This window comes from Orbicella faveolata, unplaced genomic scaffold (genome assembly GCF_042242905.1).
Source record: "Orbicella faveolata isolate gen_17 unplaced genomic scaffold, um_ofav_v1 contig_24, whole genome shotgun sequence".
Taxonomy (NCBI): Eukaryota; Metazoa; Cnidaria; class Anthozoa; order Scleractinia; family Merulinidae; genus Orbicella; species Orbicella faveolata.
Window position 1 is genome coordinate 10744151 of NW_028301552.1, and position 20060 is coordinate 10764210.

The window sequence follows — 20060 nt, forward strand, 5'->3', positions numbered from 1 at the left end:
TTAAAAGAGCAACAAGTGAGGGGACCGTATGTCGTATTTAATGACACCCTGTATTTCTCTTGCTTATAGCAGTAACACAACATTTACGCAGAAACCTACTGACGAGTTTTCTTCAGGATATCAAAAATTCGAATTGTTATTTCCAACAACAGATGCAATAGCAATATTAACGAATACTTAGTTTCGAATTTCGATTTGCTCTAATAAATATGATTTATATCAACTATTGACACGTTTTTTACATTATTGACAAATCACCTTAACGCGATCAAGTCTTTCCTTGCTTACTAGGTTCGTCAACAAAATACATTTCTTTTTATCGCGCGCACGATTGAGATAAATTTCCGATGGAGACTAACAACTGTGGATCAAACCTTGATGATATGTCCGTTAAAATCAGACCGATGTGTTGTTTCTGGATATTCACACTTTTAACAGTGACTTCGACAAGATCTCCCAGGCCGACCTTGCCTTTGAATCTTCCCATGCTACTATTGTGTACCAGGCCATCACGGCCGACACCGCAGTCCACAAAGGCCCCGAATGACGTCATATTCGTGACGCGGCCGCTTAGCCGGGTTCCCGAATGAAGGTCTTCTAGTGAGGTCACATCCTGTTTGAACATGGGCTTCTGAAAATCTAGATATATTCAAAAGAAAAGAAATGTTAGACACTTTTTTGGGTTGCAGAGGCGTGCAATATGAAAAAAGTGACAAAGTAAAACAATCGCACACAAAAATATGAGGTGGATGCCCTTAAACGCAAATCAGGTACATAAAGTCAAACATTAAACGTGTTTGTGCCGCAAAAGATTCGTCAGTACTTCGGTACACGGTTGGTGAAGAGCCTGCATGCATTGAGGAAACAATAGGTCGATCGGTCATCTCCTTCTTGTCAAAGTCAGCCCGTAGGCTTTGTGCATGCCATACCACATGAATCGCATGCAACGTATTTCAGTCTTTACGATTTAATGTTTGCTAAACGACATATGTGAACACAGATTTTGTTATGCTGTATACTTACTGACTCGTATGTCATGATCCGTTGGTTGTTTGAGACCATCAATAATATGTTGTAATGTGGGTGTGCCTACACCAAACTTTCCCGCTAATTCTTCAATCTCTATGGAACAGTGCAGGTCAAAGTCAGCAATGCAAAGCACACAATCACGTCACAAAGTGAAGAAAAGAAAGAAAGATCGTCTAACTACCAAGAGACTGTCTTAAGTTTAGTGAAGGAGAGCCAAGCACTTCTTCAGAACTTGTCATTTCATTCGCTCCCTGCTCCACGCACCTCTACTGGGTTAATTGTGTCTGTTGTTTCTTCAACTTCTAAAGTTTTTCTCAGCCTTAAGCCTTCTGAGAGGTACGCAGTGCTTCTGGCTAGAGCGTCTCATCGGCCATCACAAAGATTCACGCATTTGAAATGAGTGTTATGGAAAAAAACACTCGTCTCGGTAACAAAGCATTGTTGGGATTTTAACACAAGAAGGAAGGAAGGCAGACAAGAGGAAGACCTACTCACTGCGAGCCTGTAAAAACTTGTCGATGGCAGTTTTCATCACTGGCTGACCAATCTGCTCTGGTAGCATACCCAGCATCTCAATGACCCTAAAAAATGGAAAAATTATTTAGATACTGAAATCTCGTATTAGGTTATCCCTGCGCTGCGTAACCAAGTCAGTGAATATTGCTAATTTTTTTCAAGAGCGCGCGCGCGCAACAAGAATAACCTAGAAAGAATTTCGTATCTTTCGGCTTGACACAGGGTGGGACAAAAACCCAGGTCCGATTGCCCAGGGCAAGTAACTTTTACTCTTGGGAAAGTGAAAATGGAAGGTTGGTGGTACGGTGGGCAAGCGAAATTAGCCTCAGCAGTCTTGTTTGTTGATAAGGAATGAACATTACACACTTATTGGGCAAGTGATAGTTCAATGGGGGCAACTGAAAACTGAAATGTACTGGCCCACTGGGCAACTGGATTTCAAAATTCTTTTCCTGCTCTGCGATATAGAGCGTTTCCCTGGCGTTCAAATTGGTGTCTCCAATAAAGGTAGTCTTGACATAAGAAAAGAACGCATTTCCTAAAGAAGAGAAATTCTGGGAGTACCAAATGAACATGGACATTGTGGTGACATAATGGAGTCCATGGGGTCCTTTCCTTTGTGTTTGTCTATCGCACAGAACAATTACTCAGACGCCATTTGATTAATTAAAATAATAGCGCAAACAATCGTCAGAGTTTTGACAGGCGAAATTGAGTGTGGATAATTTACCTTTTAGCGACTGAATAGGACTCCGGGTGAATCCAAGTCATGTCCAGTGGCTCTGGACAAAACTCTTGCTCGCTCGCTGATTTCTTCTTTTTCTTCTTTACTTCGTCCTCGGTGCTGCCGCCCTTTCTTTTCTTCCCACGCACCGTTGTCTGTCCTTCCTCGTCGGAATCTAACACAACAATCGTTTCACTGATGCTGTTAACCGCTGTCCTTTGCTGCCCGCTGACGGATGGCTCATCACCGTTGCTATGGTGACGTAAATTGTTCATTATTCGGACGAACCCGACACACTGTTCGTAGGTTTTGAGCCCAATCCCCTTGATTGCTTTCAGCTGCTCACGGTTGGTGAAGGTGCCATTTTCTTCTCGCCACGCTAGAATCGCTTTCGCTTTCTTATCATTTAAACCAGCTATGCGCCTGAAAGGAATACAAGATAGCACGGCGAGCTACAACAAAATTCCCTTTCTTTCACTGATTCGAGTGGAAATTTGGCGTTTTCTTGATTTGATTTAATGATATTTTATCAAGTACCTTGGCTTGAACCGGGGGAACCCTTTTACTTAGGTACTGGCATTTTCTCTTATCTACTGTCACAAGCCGCGGTGAAGAATTCAAATAACCAGGTTATCATTCCACCAAATGTAACTTAGAGGCATGGGATTACTTGTTCTGATATCAAGCAAACCACTGGAAAGCTTAGAAAGGAGTAATTGACAATTCAGACACCGTAATGTACAGATTACCTTAACATACTGACTCCGGCGACATTTAAATCAACTCCTACAAAACTGACACAGTCCTCCACCACACCATCCAAAGCTCCTCGGAGCAGGGACTCGGGAATATCATGCTGTGACAGAGCGAGAAACATATTAAAACCAAACAAGCCGGCAATCCTCATAACTACACAAGAAGAGCTATTTTCAAGCCTGGGGCCTGATCACTCCCTAATAAATACCAGACAGAATAAAACAGATATGAATGAAAAAATTGAATTCTTAGTGATGTGACACACTTACATGCATCGCCCGGATGAAAAATAAAAAGATAAATAGGAAAAATAGAATTGATCGTTTTTTGATGAAAGTGTCAGATAATGTTAGCATGCTAATCAATTCCGTCAGTGGCATGTAGCTTCAACCTCGTTCCCAAGGCCTTTTCCCAGGCTTGGAAAAAGACCCTGGGAACGAGGTTGATGTAGCCTAACAGACATAATCGGTCATTTTTCGAGTCATCTTTAACAATTTCAAAACGAGGTCAGAAAACAGCCGTTGAACTCCAAAACTAAGCCCCCTGAGCTGGGTAATTGTCGGCGTCCCACTTACCTGGTACATTCCAATACCCAAATGTTTGGGCTCAATTTTCACCAATTCTGTCAGAGGATCCTGCAACCTCCGCCCTATCGATACTAAAAAGTAACATAGCCACAATTAAAACGACAGGCAATGCGTTATGAATAAAACGGCTACAGCAAAACCGCAACCTCGTCTCCATGGTCACTCTGGCAATCAAATCCAACACGGTGGCTAGATAAAGCCCTGGGTACGAGGTTGGCGGTTAATGAACATTTTGCTGTTAGTTACCAGCTCCCTTAAGACTTGTGTCAAGGCTTGGCAGCTCAGCTGCTGCTTCTGGAGACGCACTGTAAATAGAGGCTCCATCTTCGCTGACGATACTGAATTGAAAAAATATTATCTCCTATTAAAAGTCTATTTTTATTATTATGTTGTTACAAAAGCTCAAGAAGGCATGCCATTATTTCGACAAAAAGCACAGAGGAGGTGTTGTCATGAGAAAGAATATTTCTAAGGCAAAGCACCGACTAAATGGTCTGTTTAAGACTTTTTGAAAAATCCCGACAGAACCTGTAGCTGATCTGTTGTCATCGTCTCTTTTTTGCGGAGTACAAGTTATCATGCTTTAAGCGTGTTAATGAATCATTTCTGAGGGAATCCTCTGACAACACTACTCATAAATCAGTTAAACTTCTGTTTGTTTTTACCAGTAAGCGATTTCCAGAGGCGCAAATACGCGTTCTTTGATGAGCTGGCTAATGAATGTTTCAGCATCTCGGCATCCAACGCCATTCCCAATAGCGACATAGTCACATCTGTAAACGATAACAACAGCAAAACTGTGAGCTAACCTATCACATTTTGACAAATTTTTAAGGACCAAATTGTTTCCGAAGGCGTGTACAGGAATATTCAACGAAAACATATTGAATTAAACTGGAAAATAGAGCGGTTTTCGAATGAGAGTCGTAGAAACCAAAACCAAAGTTATCACTCTAGACAATCACAAAGGACACTTACAATATAGAGAACCAATCAAAACTCGAAGTAGGTTCATGGCGCCGACGCAAAGCGCGGGAAAACGAGTGCGGGTGAGTCATGATTGATTTTGGTTTCACTTCTAATCGGATGAAAAAGTAGCGCGGTTCTTTTAAGCCAATCGTGTAGCGTAGTTGAAGCAAAACCAGTTACTTTTCGACACTCAAGTGAAAACTGCTCTATGCACGATCAAATTGGGTAAGGGAAAAATGTTAGTTTAACGACACAACATACTTGTAAGAGATACCAGTACTGAGTCTACAACTAGATATGGCTTGAAGGCACAATTGCTTGAATTACCTCGTTATATATTCTGTAATTTTCCTTTAAAGCGTTATAAACTTCAAAAAATTCCACTTCAATTTATAATGTACAGAATTATGAGCCGATATGAAATCAAAGTGCTGCGTTTTACTCTGGCTGAATTTCATTTTCTCTTATCCTAAACGAGTTTACGATCAAGGTGTGGATAAAAGCAGCGTAAATATATGTATCATTCTCATCTCCAGAGCCATCAGCCATCTCTTAGTCCGCGGGGACCTTGGCGCGAGGGAAAGATGGCTCTGAATATGCAATTCAGGGTTCGTACCCTTTTTCAGAAACAAATTTCCAGGACTTTCCCAGGACTTTTCCAGGACTCAGATTGATTTTTCCAGGACTCTAAAATTCACATTAACCCTTTCACTCCCATTATCTCAATGTTAATTCTCCTTACTGTCTGCCATACATTTAATGTTTTTTCACTTGACTTTAACAGATTTCCAGGACTTTCCAGTCCTGGAAAATGCCACAATAAAATTCCAGGACTTTCCAGGTTTTCCAGGACCCGTACGAACCCTGATGCATGACTTGATTGGCTAGACTCCTGGACTAAGATCTTCATTAAGACTTCACTGAAAATTCTCCCCCGTAAGCCACAACCTTGCTACAAGGTTTGAAAACGTCACTCTATACCCTATTTTGCCCCTCCCCACCCTTGCGCAATGTTGACAAAACATTTTCATCTAACAAAAGGCAGCATTTGACCATTTTCCAGTATTGAAAGGGGCAATGGGGGTAGTGTATTACGGTTGTGATTTCACATCTTTGCACATCTCTTCAACACAAGTAGTTCTTGGCTGTAGTTTAAAACTTTCTGAAGGTCTGTAGGTGCTGTAATCGAATGGATTTGGGCAAATATCGACTACTGAATATTTTCTAGAGAGTAACCAGCATAGTTTTAGTGAAAATCTTTAGTAAGTCCAAGAATCTAGACAATCAAACCACGTGTGTCCTGAGCCATGGTGCCAGGCCCCAACAGATAAGTCGGACAGGCGGCTCTGGGCCAAAAATGACATATGCACCTGTACATATTTGAAAGTTGCCCTGCTATTGAATTAAATTAAAGATATGGTTTGAGGAAGAAATACAGATTACCTGTGCTTTAAAACAAGTTCTACTACTGCGTTTTTGGCTTGTACAGAATTTGCTTTTTTTCCAAATGGATATATCACCCTTGTCTCTAGAACCTCGCCTGTAGTGAAGAGCAAAGGAATACTTCACTTGTAAACCATCTCATTTATCTTAGTAAACGCCACGAACTAGAGTGTCATTTAGATTTCATGTAATATATCAAACACGAAAGACCGTGTTTGACCACATTTCCAGACACCGAGAAGAGAGTTGAAAATACGACAAGTAGCGGAGTAATTTTTGACGAACTTTGAGGTGTTTGGAATTGTGGTGAAACACTGTCTCGAGCGTTTGTTATATCTTCTCAATCGAAACTAAAATGAAGGAATAAACGGAGCAATAAAATCGTAGAAATATATATTAATTATCCAAACACCGTCACGGTCATGATCCTTTGTTGAAACTTTGATGAATTATTCATGAATTTGAGAAGCGAAATTGCAACATGTTTTTCTTTAGTGTTTACGCACCTGTGGAACCTAGGACCGCTAACTTGCAGCCATGAGAGAAGCCTGGGTCTAGACCAACGACACTCTTTCCCCTTATGGGAGGGGTAAGAAGGAGGCGGTATAGGTTCATCATGAATAGGTCAACACTCTCTTTTTCAGCCTGTTTGGTTAATGAACTCCTTGAGAGAAAAAACGTCAACAAAATGAAGTTGCTGTGCGGTTAGACTTGGAGTGGCGGCCATTTTTTCTCGCAGACGTTCAGAGAAAAAAACGTCAACAAAATGAAGTTGCTGTGCGGTTAGACTACGAATAGCGGCCATTTTTCTCGCAGTCTTGCGCGTCTCGCTCGACGGACTAAGCGAAAGAGGGACTATTCGCAGTCTACTGTTCGGTACGATCAATCAACAAATTCTCCACGTGGGCTGCGCATGTACAATACAGTAATACTTATGAAAATCATAACAATTGGATTTCCTCAAATGTGATTGGTGCATAAACTGCTGTATTTTGCTCAATAATTAATCTGCAAAGTTGTAATCGGACACCTGTAATCGGACAGTAACATGAGCCAATCATGTTAAGTCCTCTCCACTAAATCCACCAATCACAACATTGATAATCACTATTCATAGTAACCAATTCAAAAGCTGCCTTTGTAAAATTGTGGAGGTTCAGTCTCCGTTGACTGTTTTGAAAGAACTTTAACAGCCATTTTGCAAGCTATTCTCCATATTTTTAATTGTGATCTTTACTCGTGATTATGTTAATCACTTGTATGATTACAGACCGAATTGAACTCCACTCAGTCCTATTACCATTATGTATTATATCTATAACAAAATTCTCGATCATGGTTGGTTCTCTGCGCACCTATTTGTCACGTAATCGGCGCGCGATCACGTGGGTGTCCAATTACAGGTATCCAATTACAACTTCTTATAATTAGATACCTACGCCACTCGCACGTCAATTACGCGTGTTTAAATGGCTTCCTTCATAATGTTTCCTATAGTGTTAGGAACTTATGGAAAGCCCTACTAACTTTTTCGCTCAAAAAAAAGTTCCAAAAGACTTTTTACTTTCGAAATTTGTCATTGATACGATTGATTAGTAACTGGACCTTCCGTCGTACAATTCAGGGAGTAATAAATATTATTGTGCTCGTAATTTCGAATCGTTTTATAATATACTAACTTAATTACCTGGACTGCCTGGTAATCTTTGGTTTAATAAGTCTGTTGTATGCATCATCCACTGAAGTCTTGAATAACGTTTGCATCTTTCCTTTAAAAATATAAATGATCTGCTGTAAAACTGAAAAGATTTCTTATGAAGCCAAGTCCAGCTAAAGGACCTTTCCATTTAGACTGCTCCTAACCAATAGATTAGTCAAAGGAAATTACAGTACACAGCGTAATACACTACCTGGAAAAACTGGGAGGCCACATAGCAGCCTACATGTAATGTTTGTGCACTGCACTCTAGATTGAGCAGTTAGGGCGTGCAGGGGTTTCAATCAGTGTTTAGCAGGTGGAAATCAGAGTATGACAACCAGGCAGGACAAATATAAGGTCTAAAGTCCCTTGCCAAGCTAGGGGGTCCAGTGCCTGGTCTTTAATGAAATCCCTGGGTTTGAGCCTTGGTAGGGGTCATGGTGTTGTGTTCTTTGGCAAGAGATGCTACTCCCACCACGGTGCCTCTCTCTACCCAGGTAAGGTATGAATGAAATAGGTGCATTGGCAAATTTAATTTAAAGCTGAGGCTAACCCTGCAATGGACTGGCATCCCATCCCGGGGGGAGTGGAAATATTCCTAAGTTGCCTCTTACAGCGGAAACTGGAAACAAGTGCTGACCTGATGAACAACTAGGCTTGTACACAGACTTTACCTACCTGGAGCATCATGGGGCACCCATGTTTTACGAAGATGAGAAAGGAACTGGTTTTCCACATGTTTGGGAATGATAAGTTTAACAGTGAGAACCTTGTTTTGTTCACCTCTGTTTAAAGCAAGCACCTGAAAGAGTAGGAAAAATATAAAATTATAGGTTTCATCAAGAAATTGCATGAGAAGGTGTGGCTAGGCCTAGTGTGCTGGACTTGGGATTTCTCGTCCGAGTTGGATCCCTGGCCAGGATCAGTGGCAAATTGTCAAGGAAACCTGACAAAATTCTGGGGGTGGCTGGACTACTGTTTTATCAACCCCTGGCAAAAAAAAAAACAGACAATAGCAAAAACAATTTATTCCATTTTCTGTCCCAAGCTTCCAATGGCCTCTAACTGTCACTTCAAACTTGTGGGCTGCCAAATTGACAAAATTATGCAAATTGGAAACCAAAGTGGCTTTAGTGTTCTAAGCTACCATTTTTCTCACAAAATCATTACTTGATGAGCTTTAAGTGCAGCAACTGACAAGTTGAAGCCATGATACTGTTCATATTTCTTGTCTCCTGCTCCATTTTTCTTTTCCTTTGTGGCTGAACGAGACAAAGATGATTCAATACGAATTGTATTTCCCTCCAACCTATTGACAATTAACAAACCATAATGATTAAGCTTAATACACGTAAAGTTGTTGAGCTCATGCATTTTTGTGCCTTGTGAGAAATGATTAGAGAGAATTTGGAGAATTTCTTTTGAGTTCCCGGCTACGTTGAACTGAAAGCATTAAATTTTCCCTTAGTTACTTTTTCAGTTACTTACTATCAACTTACTTGAACTGCCAAAATCTCAAACTATTTTTTTTTTTTGTTCCCCTAAAGAGATAGTGGGGTTCACCTTTACTATGACACTTTGCCATGATGTTTAATACAGTTTGATACTACAGTGTACTATGGTGGCACAAAAAAACAGGAGTCTGACAGCTTATCTACATACCCTACTATACAGTGTGAGTCATATAACAATGAAAAACACAGCATTTTTGGATAATATGTACTAAAAGCATCCTCGTTCAAGTGTCGATCAATACCCTCGATCAATACCCTCCATCAACATCTTGATCAGTACTCCATCGACACCCCAATCGATACTCACTCAACACTCAATTGACACTTGATCAACAGTCGGTTGACACTCCAACTATCGACTGACTCATATGTATCGATCGATTATTAGTCAACTGTTTACTAAGATGTTGATCGAGTGTCAATCGAGTGTCAGCTGAGGTGTCCATAGAATGTCGATCAAGTACTGATCAAGATGTCAATGGAGTGTAGATCAAGGGTGCCCTTGTGAGATAACTTTAAGAATTCCTAGGAATTCCTAGGAATTTCCTAAGAATTCCTAGGAAAAAATTCCTAGGAATTCCTAAGAATTCCTAGGAATTCCTAGGAATCGAAGGTGTGAATTTTCACGGTAATTCGGACTCGGAATTCCTAGGAATTCCTAGGAATTCCAAGTTTACATGGAGCTGACTTGGAATTCCTAGGAATTCCAACTGAAATATACTCACCTTGGAAATTCCTTAAAATTCTAAAAAATTCCTAGGAATTTCTGAGAATAACTTGGAATTTGTAGGATTTTTTGAGAATAGGTTGGAATTTTTTGGAAAATCTGAGAAAAAGTGGGAATTTTGTATCATTTGTAGGGCAGACAAAATTTTGATGATTAATATCCAGCATTAAAATAGCAAATAAAGTCACTGATATCACATCAAACAGGTTTTAAATCAATGGTTTATTACATTGGCTTTCATGAATTTAAACATAAGAATAATAATATTATCCTGTTTCTTTTCCATTACATCAAGAGTAAAAAGTAAAACTGAAAATTAAAAAAAAGGCTGAGTTTGGGCAAACTTAGCTGCTGTTCAGTTATTTCTGTTGATTCCACAGCTTCTTTTGTTGCCCTCTAATTAGGGTGTCAACAGCTAGCCTCTTCATGTTCATCTTTGTTGTATGACACCTAAAACAAAATTTAAAAAATACATTACATTGCGATATATATGAGGTACTGTAAGACTGAGATCCAAATATTTATGTGCTCACAGTTTAATACATGCAGCTAATTAAGACCTGACTGTAAGCTGGTTGAAATGTTAAAAGAGAAGACTTGATAATTGTGAAGGTGCTTGTATACTATTGATAAATATGTTACATAAAGCTTGTGCCTACAGTAGATTAAATCAAGGTTTTCCTTCTTCTATAAGTGTATCAACAACTCTCGAATTGGAGGATACACTGTATATATATCACGGTTTTTAGCCAAATTTAGACATTAGAAATATTAAAAAAGACACTTAAAACATTAAAGGAACATTTACACTGTAAATAATAGAGTAAACACAAAAGAATATACAGATGGACAAAAATTGAAGATCAACACGGATTGCCATACAGTCAGGCTGAAACACACAGGAGACATCAAACTCATGCACACTGTGGCTGCCTCGTTGGAGTTTTTGTCAAGAACTATGACTGGGATCAGAGAGAACTGCTATATTTATTTCGTTTGAACAAGTGAGGCGAGAGAAATGACTTGTTCCTCGCAAATCAAATTGTTCAGGCACGCACTCTGGGCAACCTAAATTGTTTCAACTTTGCATTAGCCAGAATTCATTTCATGCCATGACTGAGTGACCCACTCGTGTATGATTCGTGATGATAAAGTTCATTCAAAAGCTTTTGTCTAAATACAAGAATTTACGTTGTATAATATAAGGTTACTTGAATTCGATTACTCACCAAATAATTCTGTATACGGCTAATCTGCCCTTTGAATTTTTCTCCGTTGAAACATCCACAGGAAGACTTTCTTTTAACTCCAAATCTTCGCCAAGAATAACTTGTTTCTCGTTAATGACACTCACGCTGTTTTCTTCTGATCACAGGACCGCAGCAAAAACCATTTTGATATAATTTTGGAAGTGAAATCTACTAAAACGCACGAGCGATCAACCGTTAACGCTGAATTCAAAGATGGGCGCCAATCTTTGTCACGTTCAGTCACCAGGATAGTCACGTGAAAATTCGCGTGCTGTGATTGGTTCAGTTGATCAGTTGAGGAGAGAATGGAAACTAGAGAAGAAGGAGAGAGAGACTGGCAACGAGGTTGCCGGACCAGTCGCTTTCGATGGCAAGTCTGTTTCCCTTTCCACGCTGTTTTGGTGGTCTTTTGAAAGATGGGTCTTGCTTCAAAAGGAAATAACTACACAAACTTTTTACGAAGAAATCAAGGAGGAAAATGGAACGTACTTTAACTGGTTGATCTGTTCTCGATGGTTGTCAAGATAACAAAGGATCGTGAGGCACTTAAATCAAGTTCACTGCAAAGGTAAGGAATCCAATTTTATAGGGATTTTCTGTTGTGATGAGCTATAATTGTAAATAAATCAAACTAAGCAATGCATTGTGTGCTCTTTAAAAACCCCAAAGGCCGAAATTCACCTAAAAGGTTTCAGATCGACCTGAGGAACCGAGATAAATTCTGCGAAATAAGCTTAAGCTTGTTGTATTAGTCCACCAAATCTATTTTGAGAGCCCACGTGTTTCAACACCCAGTCAGCACAATGCAGCAAGTATAAATTTGCAACGCTTGTCATTTTTCCTTTGAATTATTTATAAGGATTAACATGATATGAGATCTATAGTCTTTTCAATACATCAAGATGTAGGTTTTTTTATTTGCATTGTCATTTATTTATGTCAGTTATTTATTTGTTTCCCACTGACTCATAATCTTTTTGATTCTTTTGATTTTGTTGTGTCATGAATTAAAGTGACCACGAGGACAAGGAAATGCAAGAAACATATTGATGATCCCACTATACCCATACCAAAATCTACAAGATTCGACCACATAAATTGCTTAAAGCAGTCTTCACAGACCAGTTGACGTCATCTCCCTCTCTTGCATCCCTTTTTCTTGGAGATCATTTCCAGCACATGAACAGAAGACCTCAGAGTTTTCGGCTCACCTGAGTGAGATGGCTGTTGGCAAAAATGTTGTGGATGACTTTGATGGATTATGGAGTGAACCTTTATGCAAGAATTGAAGCTTCACAGAAGCATTTGATGAAACCGAGTTGCCTATACCTGAAAAGACTACAGAAACACCAATTGATGTAATACACAACAACTCAGATTCGTCCACAGACAGTGATTCAGGTAATGATGTTGAAGTTTCAGTTGCGACTCCTCTGAAGAAATTGAGAACTCTGACACTAATGGCCATTCACTGGACTCCCCTGATGAAAGTGAAACTAATGGTTCCCAAGAAAAAACATTAATTTTTCTGCCAAAGAATGTGCCTGTATGGCCTTAATTTCAAGACATTGTATGACAATGAGAGGCTGCTAAAGATATCCTTGTTTTAATGAAACTACTGGTAATTTGTCCAGAGAATGTCACAGTACAGTTTTACAAATGTACAGCAAGTGTGTGGAAACTGTGAGCTTTTCATTTATGACATCTGTGAGAGATGTCTTCTTTTTCCTAAAGTCATAAAGGATCAAGTCAAAAATTGTTCAACAGTGGGCTGTGATGGGTATGTGTGTGAATCTACAATTATATTAAATATATACATGCATATATACTTTTGGTTTTATTGAAATTGTAAATAATGTATATTCATTTATGCTGACAGAATTTTTTGCTTAATCTATTTATCAAATCTAAGAGCATCCATTTTTCTATCAGTTAAACTCTGGGTGTTTGATTTAAGGGTCCATACGGGCACATATACACTAACAAATCACGTTGGATCTAAAAAGCAATGTTATCAGTGCTATAGTTTTATGTTGAGTTGTCAGACTTACACTGGAATTAATGTACATTTGTTTGGAAATAATTATCTTGGAGCTTGAGAACAATAAAAAGGTATGGAACTCCAGAGAAATGATTGTGTTGATTTTTACTAATTGACAGAAACTGATTCATGCACTGAGTTCATCTTTAATTTTGACATTTTGAGAAATTTATAGAAATTTCCAACAATATTTCATGTGTTTTAGCTATTCCCAAAAATTCGTAGATATTCCAAACACATTTTTTAAAACAGTCTGGGAAATAATAGGAGTTCCTAGGAATTCCCAATAATTCCCAGTCATACTTTTCACTATTCCCAAATATTCCCAGAAATTCCAAGGTCTTGGATTAAGCATAATTTGTATGGCTTGGAATAACTTGGAATTCCTAGGAATTCCCAATAATTCCCAGTCATACTTCCACTATTCCCAAATGTTCCCAGAAATTCCAAGGTCTTGGATAAAGCATAATTTGCATGTCTTGGAATAACTTGGAATTCCTAGGAATTCCTAGGAATTCCTAGGAATTCCCAGACTACTGGGAATTTATTTCGCAGGGGTATTGATGGACACTCTACATCGGATGCTTTTAATACAGTCACATGACCCGCATTTTCTACTCACATTGCTTTAATTGAGCTTAGAGTGGAACTATCTTTGGCGATAATGTCAGCCAGAATGTGCTGTATACCAAGTGAGACTTGTTTCACATCTTTAATTCCTGCAAGCATACATATACATGTAGTTCTTTTCAAAAATTGAACAACAAATTGATGAAGCCATATCAAGTAACAGTCAATATTAACTATTATAATGACAATTCTTAAAGAGGAAACCAAGCTCATTGCTTGAAATATGATTTTCAGGAAGTCCCTCAAAATAAAAGCTTTAATACAAGAAATTCACTGGTTAATTCCTCGTGATCAAGTTACTAAATTTCATGAAAAAATTGTTATCTACCTCGATGAGTTTTAATATATGGTAAGATACAACATGGTCTGAGCGACCAGGTACACACGAGGCCAGGTAAGGGTAAAATTCTGATATTAGACATGGCATTAAAACTGTGACACGGAGGATGATAAAATAACAACAAAAAACAGGACTTGTGTTCATTATTCTTAAAGTGTTGTGACGACCTCCTGAGTAAAGTTCATTTGAAAAGGTTTGACATTCAGTTGTAAGACACTCGTCAGTAATGCCCCTGACAATTGAAGCCTCCCACATGTTTTTTTCATAAGATTGCTTACTGTCATTACCTTCTGTGTCTGGTTTAACCAGCTTTTCAAGCTGAACCATCCCTGGATTCTTTAACAATAGCTCAGCAGGTTCACCAAGTCCAAGCTGCCGTGCTCTCTCGGCATGGGAGCCTTTGCTGCCTTTCTTGAATGGTGCATACTAGTCATCAAGCCCATAAAGTTATATATCAGACAATGTCATCGCACATGTAATATTGCCCTGGTAATTTTGATAAGTTTGACCCAAAACCCATTACCTGCTGATAATTTCAAGACATAAAGACATAAAGGATAAAGGATAAAGGTTAATTCAAGTATTGCATTTGACTAATTAACAATTAGACTATGAGCTCTCGATTTCTATGAGGTGATAGTTGATGAGGCCGACTGAGTTGTGCCTGAAAAAGATTGGTTGGATTGAATTGTCCTGTAAAATTGAAGTTGTGTGCACGCGCACATCAGTTTTTTCAATAATTTCAACTTTTTTAAACATCAAGAAACCGTAAATGTCCTTCTGTTAGGCTTCTCAGGAATTTAATTAAACCATTTGCATCAAAATTTTCCTTCAAAACTTTGGAAAAACAAAATAAATGACGACCTCTAGTCACTGCACACTAATGGCTGATAGTGTTCAATGGCTCAGCCAATCAGATTACAGCATTTTCATTAGTATACTAGTAGAATTCTACTAAGTTAAATATATAATAGACAATAGATGCAAGGAAGATTAGCAATGTTATATTTCAGTATTATTCTATTTTACCATCTTCAGACTCAAAGAGACAAACAAAGTGCAAGATTTAAATACTAGAAGGTGGTAATTAGCATTAACAAACACGTGAAAAGCAGAAACAAAGACAATATACTTTTGACCTTTCTTGTTTGATTAGTGTAAGATGAGACACATTTGATATAAAAAATTCTTTTCAAGTGATTTTACACTGTACATGAATAGATCTTTTCTGGAATTACGATTACAAAAATTATCATTTAATTTCACTTCTTCTTTAAAAGCCTGTATTTGGATCTCTGGTTAAAAAAGAGCTGAATAAACTGACATTAAAACTTTTAAGTGCTTTGTAAGCTTACCACTTCTTCCACCTCTTCCATGGTGAGTGCATTGTCAAGACACTTTTTAATTTCTGGTGTGAGCTTCTCACCTATCTTCTTACTGACTGATTCAGCACGTTCCTTGATAGATCTACAAATCAGATGGTATTTGAAGTTATTAACTTCTTCATGTCAAGTGGTACCTTGAAACAGTTCAGTCCCTTTTGTGATTTCCAGAGATGATTCATGTTCATTATTAACAGATGTTCACATGATACCAGGATTACATGTACTTTCATGCTGTTACAACTTCATCCTTGTCTCTCTAGTGACTCTTCCATGATAAGCCTAAATATCATGCCTTCCAGAAAGAGGGGTAAAGAGATGCGAAGAGAACTGTAGGAGGGCCTGAGACATTTTTAATTAACCATACATTGGTTCACATCACATGTCCAAAATCTTGATCTCACATTAACTAGGTACATGTAGCACACAGAAGACTCTTATATCACTGGACATTACGACCAACAGCGACAAAGAGACGAACGAAATGGAAGCCAAGAATTTTCTTCCTTTTTCCTTGCCTTCTTTTGGTCTCACTACCCCCAACCCCCCCTCCCCCACCCCACCCCCAACATTACTTTGAAAAGTAAGGACTACTCAGATTGTTCATGAAGCTACATGTAGCTTTAAAAAATGTCATATCAGAACAGTGTGTCCAGTAGTAGCCCAGGGTGATTATTTTCTTTGTCCAAATCAGAGTTTCAAGAATTAGTACATTGGGCAAGCATTTTTATCCCTTATTTACTCTCCTCTTTTGTTATTTAGAAAGAAAACAAAGAAGAGAATAAATTAGGGATAAAAATGCATGCACATATGCAGGTCTAATTATTGAAACTCCCATTTGGCTTACTAAAATTAAAGTATCTGGCAACATGTGGTGAGGGACAGGGGATTCAAACCCAAGAGAATAGAGGGTGTGAGAGGAAAGGACAGGAAACTGGTTTGCCAAAGACGGCAAAAGTCAAGAAAACTAGTAGGATTTTTGCCAATAACACATTTGTTACTAAATAAAAACGAGTTGATTTGCAGATCTGTGCTCAATAGTAAACTAGGGCGTGATTATAACAGATGACCACCTGATCAACTGTAGATTTGACTTGGCATTTTATTACTATTTAGTTTCATACTACACAACTTGTGTGCAGCAACTCCTCAGATGAAATTGCCAAATACGAATTAACATTGTTACACTGATTTGAAATACACATACAACCACTGGAAATATGATAGCTACAATAGGTGAACGCTTTACAAAACAATGGAAAGTAGGAGATTCTGCTACATGTATTTGGCACTAGAAACAGGGCAAAAAGGAGTGAGCCATAAAGGAACATTATCTGGGTGAGAACTTAAAGAATAAAAATTACAGAAAGTAGATAATGTGTGGTTCCTGAAAATATCCATACTCCCATGGAAGGGATTGGAAATTCCACATGGGTCGGGGCGGGGGGGGGGGGGGGGTCAGCTTTTTGACCTGAATAATTGCATTACAGAATAATAGTAATATGGAATCGACAGAATTAACAGTTCTCCGATCCCGTTAAGAATAATTCATTGAGAACTAACAGTTATAGTTCAGGAGAGAAAGATTATTTCTAACAAAAAATTACAAGCTGTGTGTGATGTAACTAATTAATACTTCCACGAAAAAGACAAGGGAAAAAAGTCTTTGACACCCATGGTAAATCGCGTAATAATTACATAATTTGCATTACATTTACAAAAAAGGCATCCCAAGTTATTCAAGGGAAGTCCTGGATTGGAGTGTGTATGGCATGAATCCATTAACAATTAACTTTGTTTCCAAACCCTCCCAGCGTGTGCACTGATGTTGTCAAACACAGGCATGCTGCTTTGCAGTGTCATTCTTGGCAAACTTTGCATCACATAAAAACATCTAGTTCTGTAAAGATTTTCTAGCTCTGCCAGGTCTCCAGAGTAGTGTTTAGTCAGCATTTTCATAGATAAAAGAAAAATCAATATGCAAGTTTGAAAGTGACATGTCAAATTTTCCCCACCAGACGACAAGACGATAGGACGTTATGTCGCAATATAGATTGAATTACACTGTAAGAAAAAGAATGCAAAAAAGCAAAAAGCATTCTTTTCAGGTAATCACAGTTGTCATTCTTTGCAGGCCAAGAGAGATGTCAAAAATGAGATTTTTTGCTGCCAAACACACAAAATGTAATCTGAGAAACAAAATTCTTTCTCAAATACATAAATACAACATGCAAGTTTGGTGCAGGGAACTTTGATACAAAATGTTGTTTTGATTGTTTTGCTTTACTGGTATAGTATAAAGCATTTCTTTCTATGCATTTCTTTCTCAGTGCCCTTGGAATTGAACTTGTGTTTTGGTATATATGAATTCATTATTGAAGTGCCACTGTTTTGTCAGGATAATGAAGTGGAATTGGTTGTACAAGTGACGAATAATGCATCTGTGATAGGCAATAATTCACCATGCAACATTAGACGTACCTTTCTGCTGATATGTTGGTCACAGAACAGAGGGTGGTAAAGGGTATTTTCGTGACTCATGATCGGCCCTTTTTTTTCCCCGTGAATTGTGAAATGGCTAATTTTTTCCTCATGAATCGTGATTTCCATAGTCGCTGTGAGCCGTGATTTTCCAAAACGTTCTCTTTTATTTTCTGTGAAGCGTGCTTCATGAAGCACGTTTGCCAATGTTGTATTTTTCGTGAATTGTGAAAGGGCTGCTTTATTTCCCGTGAAACATGATCTATACCCCCCCCCCCCCCCACTTTACCACCCTCGGTACACACTAATTTATCAGAAAACACATGTAAGCATCAAAATTCAGCTTCTGCAACTATAAACAATTAGCTTATTTCTTTACTTTTACTAGAAATAAAAATATTTCTAGGGGTGTGCAAAAAAAAATTGGAATTTCCAGAGGGGTGGGGGGGGGGGGTATACATCATGTGGGCCAACTTTGGAAATTCCAGAGGGGAGAGGGGGTTATAATATGGAAAATTACTTCCGTGGGGAGGGGGGGAGGAGGTATGGATATTTTCTGGAACTACACAGTAAGCATAATATAATGAAATTGTCACCTTGTTTAGCTTCATGTAAACTTCTAGAGGTATACTTTATTACACTTTTTTTGACCTCCCAAAGAATTTTGATACTTAGAAATAGTTAGTCAACCTCTCAGCATATCATGTCTATTTGAAGACAATTCAATGAAACGAAAATTTTGATCCTTGTGCACACATCTGGGATTAGAGTTAGGATAGGCCCTTTGCAGCTAAGCCATCACATGACGTACTTTTCATAAAATTATGGGCTACAACTTAACAAAAGCCAGAAATGGAAAAAGCATGTCAAAAATATCAAGATGGTTAAGTTTGAGGCCCCTGTCATTGAAGAACGAGATTTTATGACAGTCTGAATTTTTTTTTTTTTTTTTTAAAAAAAGAAGATTTATATGGAAAAAAGGTGTTGAAGAGGAAGGCCTTGCTCTCCAGCAACATTTTCCATACAAATCCTCTAAATTTTCCGAAAATTCAAACTGATGTACGAACTTACTCGTTCATGCCAGGGGCCTCAAACTTGGCCATTTTGGTATTGTCGATTCTGGCAATCTTTAAATTATAGCCCACAATATATACATTTTTTTCCTCAAGGAAAAATTTGGTCACGTGACCCCAGCTGCAAGGGGCACAAGCTTACGTTTGCAAATTATTTTCAGTAAAAAAAAAAACGACAACAAATTTGACTTCCTCTACGGCCACCACTCTCGAAAAGAAAAAAAGCTATGCCACACTAAAATTTCAACTCACTTGAGCTGTTCATACTGAGCTTGAATATGCCGCAACATTGTTGGATCTAGTCCCCCTGTCTGTTCTTTACGATAGCGAGCAATGAACGGGACAGTGTTGTCCTTGTCTAGTAAAGTTATCACCGTACGAACAACATTCACGTCGAGATGCAGGTTCTCTGCTAGCACTGAAGCAGCTCTAGGTATACTCTGTAGATTAACGCTAGCCATTCTTGGCGTTTCTTCGTCCTTGATTTGGAACAGCGTGTAGCTCAGGCATCCTCGGTCACCTCCTCGGTGTCCTCTCGGTGTCCCCCTCGGTCTGTTCCTCGGTCTCGTTCCAATTACCCTCCATTTTCAGCGGTCTAACTTTTTACGTCATGTAGAATGACATACGATGTCCCTGTATCGAACGTCAACGTGACATACAGGATGCATGACTTAGTGGGTCACGAAAGCTTTCATCGTGACGCTCTTAAATATGTTTATTAAGCGTCCTCGGTAAGTACAGGGCTTCTGGCCTCGAATATCGAACATATTATCCTTGGCACATAAATAAAGCCATCGCCACTAATTAGTGAATTACTCGAACAGGCGCTGCTGCTATTAGCCTACGGCCTACGAATAGGCGAGCCCCGAGTCCCGCCCTCATCGCTTCGCTCTCCGAGC

The 20060-nt window shown here is 38.7% G+C and overlaps 1 protein-coding gene and 2 long non-coding RNA genes across 4 annotated transcripts; 1 reads left to right on the top strand and 2 right to left on the bottom strand.

The window, feature by feature from the left end:
- Window positions 1–16: 16 nt before the first annotated feature.
- On the bottom strand, window positions 17–19734 carry LOC110043282 (S1 RNA-binding domain-containing protein 1-like). 2 transcript variants are annotated; one of them, XM_089291525.1, is made up of 17 exons: window positions 19414–19734; window positions 15581–15692; window positions 14513–14651; window positions 13878–13974; window positions 8894–9032; window positions 8402–8525; window positions 7712–7793; window positions 6531–6688; window positions 6025–6121; window positions 4278–4385; window positions 3859–3950; window positions 3601–3683; window positions 3019–3125; window positions 2276–2692; window positions 1525–1610; window positions 1024–1122; window positions 17–639 (listed from the first exon to the last, which is right to left on the bottom strand). In XM_089291525.1, exons 1-17 carry the CDS (start codon window positions 19620–19622, stop codon window positions 317–319), a joined length of 2472 nt encoding a protein of 823 aa, XP_089147651.1. In that variant the 5' UTR covers window positions 19623–19734; the 3' UTR covers window positions 17–316. The 2 variants fall into 2 exon arrangements, with proteins under 2 accessions (XP_089147651.1, XP_089147650.1); XM_089291524.1 differs by lacking the exon at window positions 17–639 and having other exon boundaries at window positions 1521–1610; window positions 19414–19727.
- Window positions 10168–11446, bottom strand: LOC149110375 (uncharacterized). The gene is made up of 2 exons (XR_016207846.1): window positions 11194–11446; window positions 10168–10414 (listed from the first exon to the last, which is right to left on the bottom strand). It is a non-coding gene; the product is annotated as an uncharacterized LOC149110375 (long non-coding RNA).
- LOC149110376 (uncharacterized) lies at window positions 11616–13345 on the top strand. The gene is made up of 2 exons (XR_016207847.1): window positions 11616–11782; window positions 12228–13345. It is a non-coding gene; the product is annotated as an uncharacterized LOC149110376 (long non-coding RNA).
- Window positions 19735–20060: the final 326 nt, after the last annotated feature.

Bases quoted from the DNA above. Each gene is read 5' to 3' on its own strand.
- LOC110043282 (XM_089291525.1), bottom strand. From the start codon at position 19,622: ATGGCTAGCGTTAATCTACAGAGTATACCTAGAGCTGCTTCAGTGCTA. The intron at 14,652-15,580 runs GTAAGCTTACAA...CTTGATGACTAG, and splicing joins TGGAAGAGGTGGAAGAAGTG to TATGCACCATTCAAGAAAGG. The intron at 3,951-4,277 runs GTAAAAACAAAC...TTTTCAATTCAG, and splicing joins CCTCTGGAAATCGCTTACTG to TATCGTCAGCGAAGATGGAG.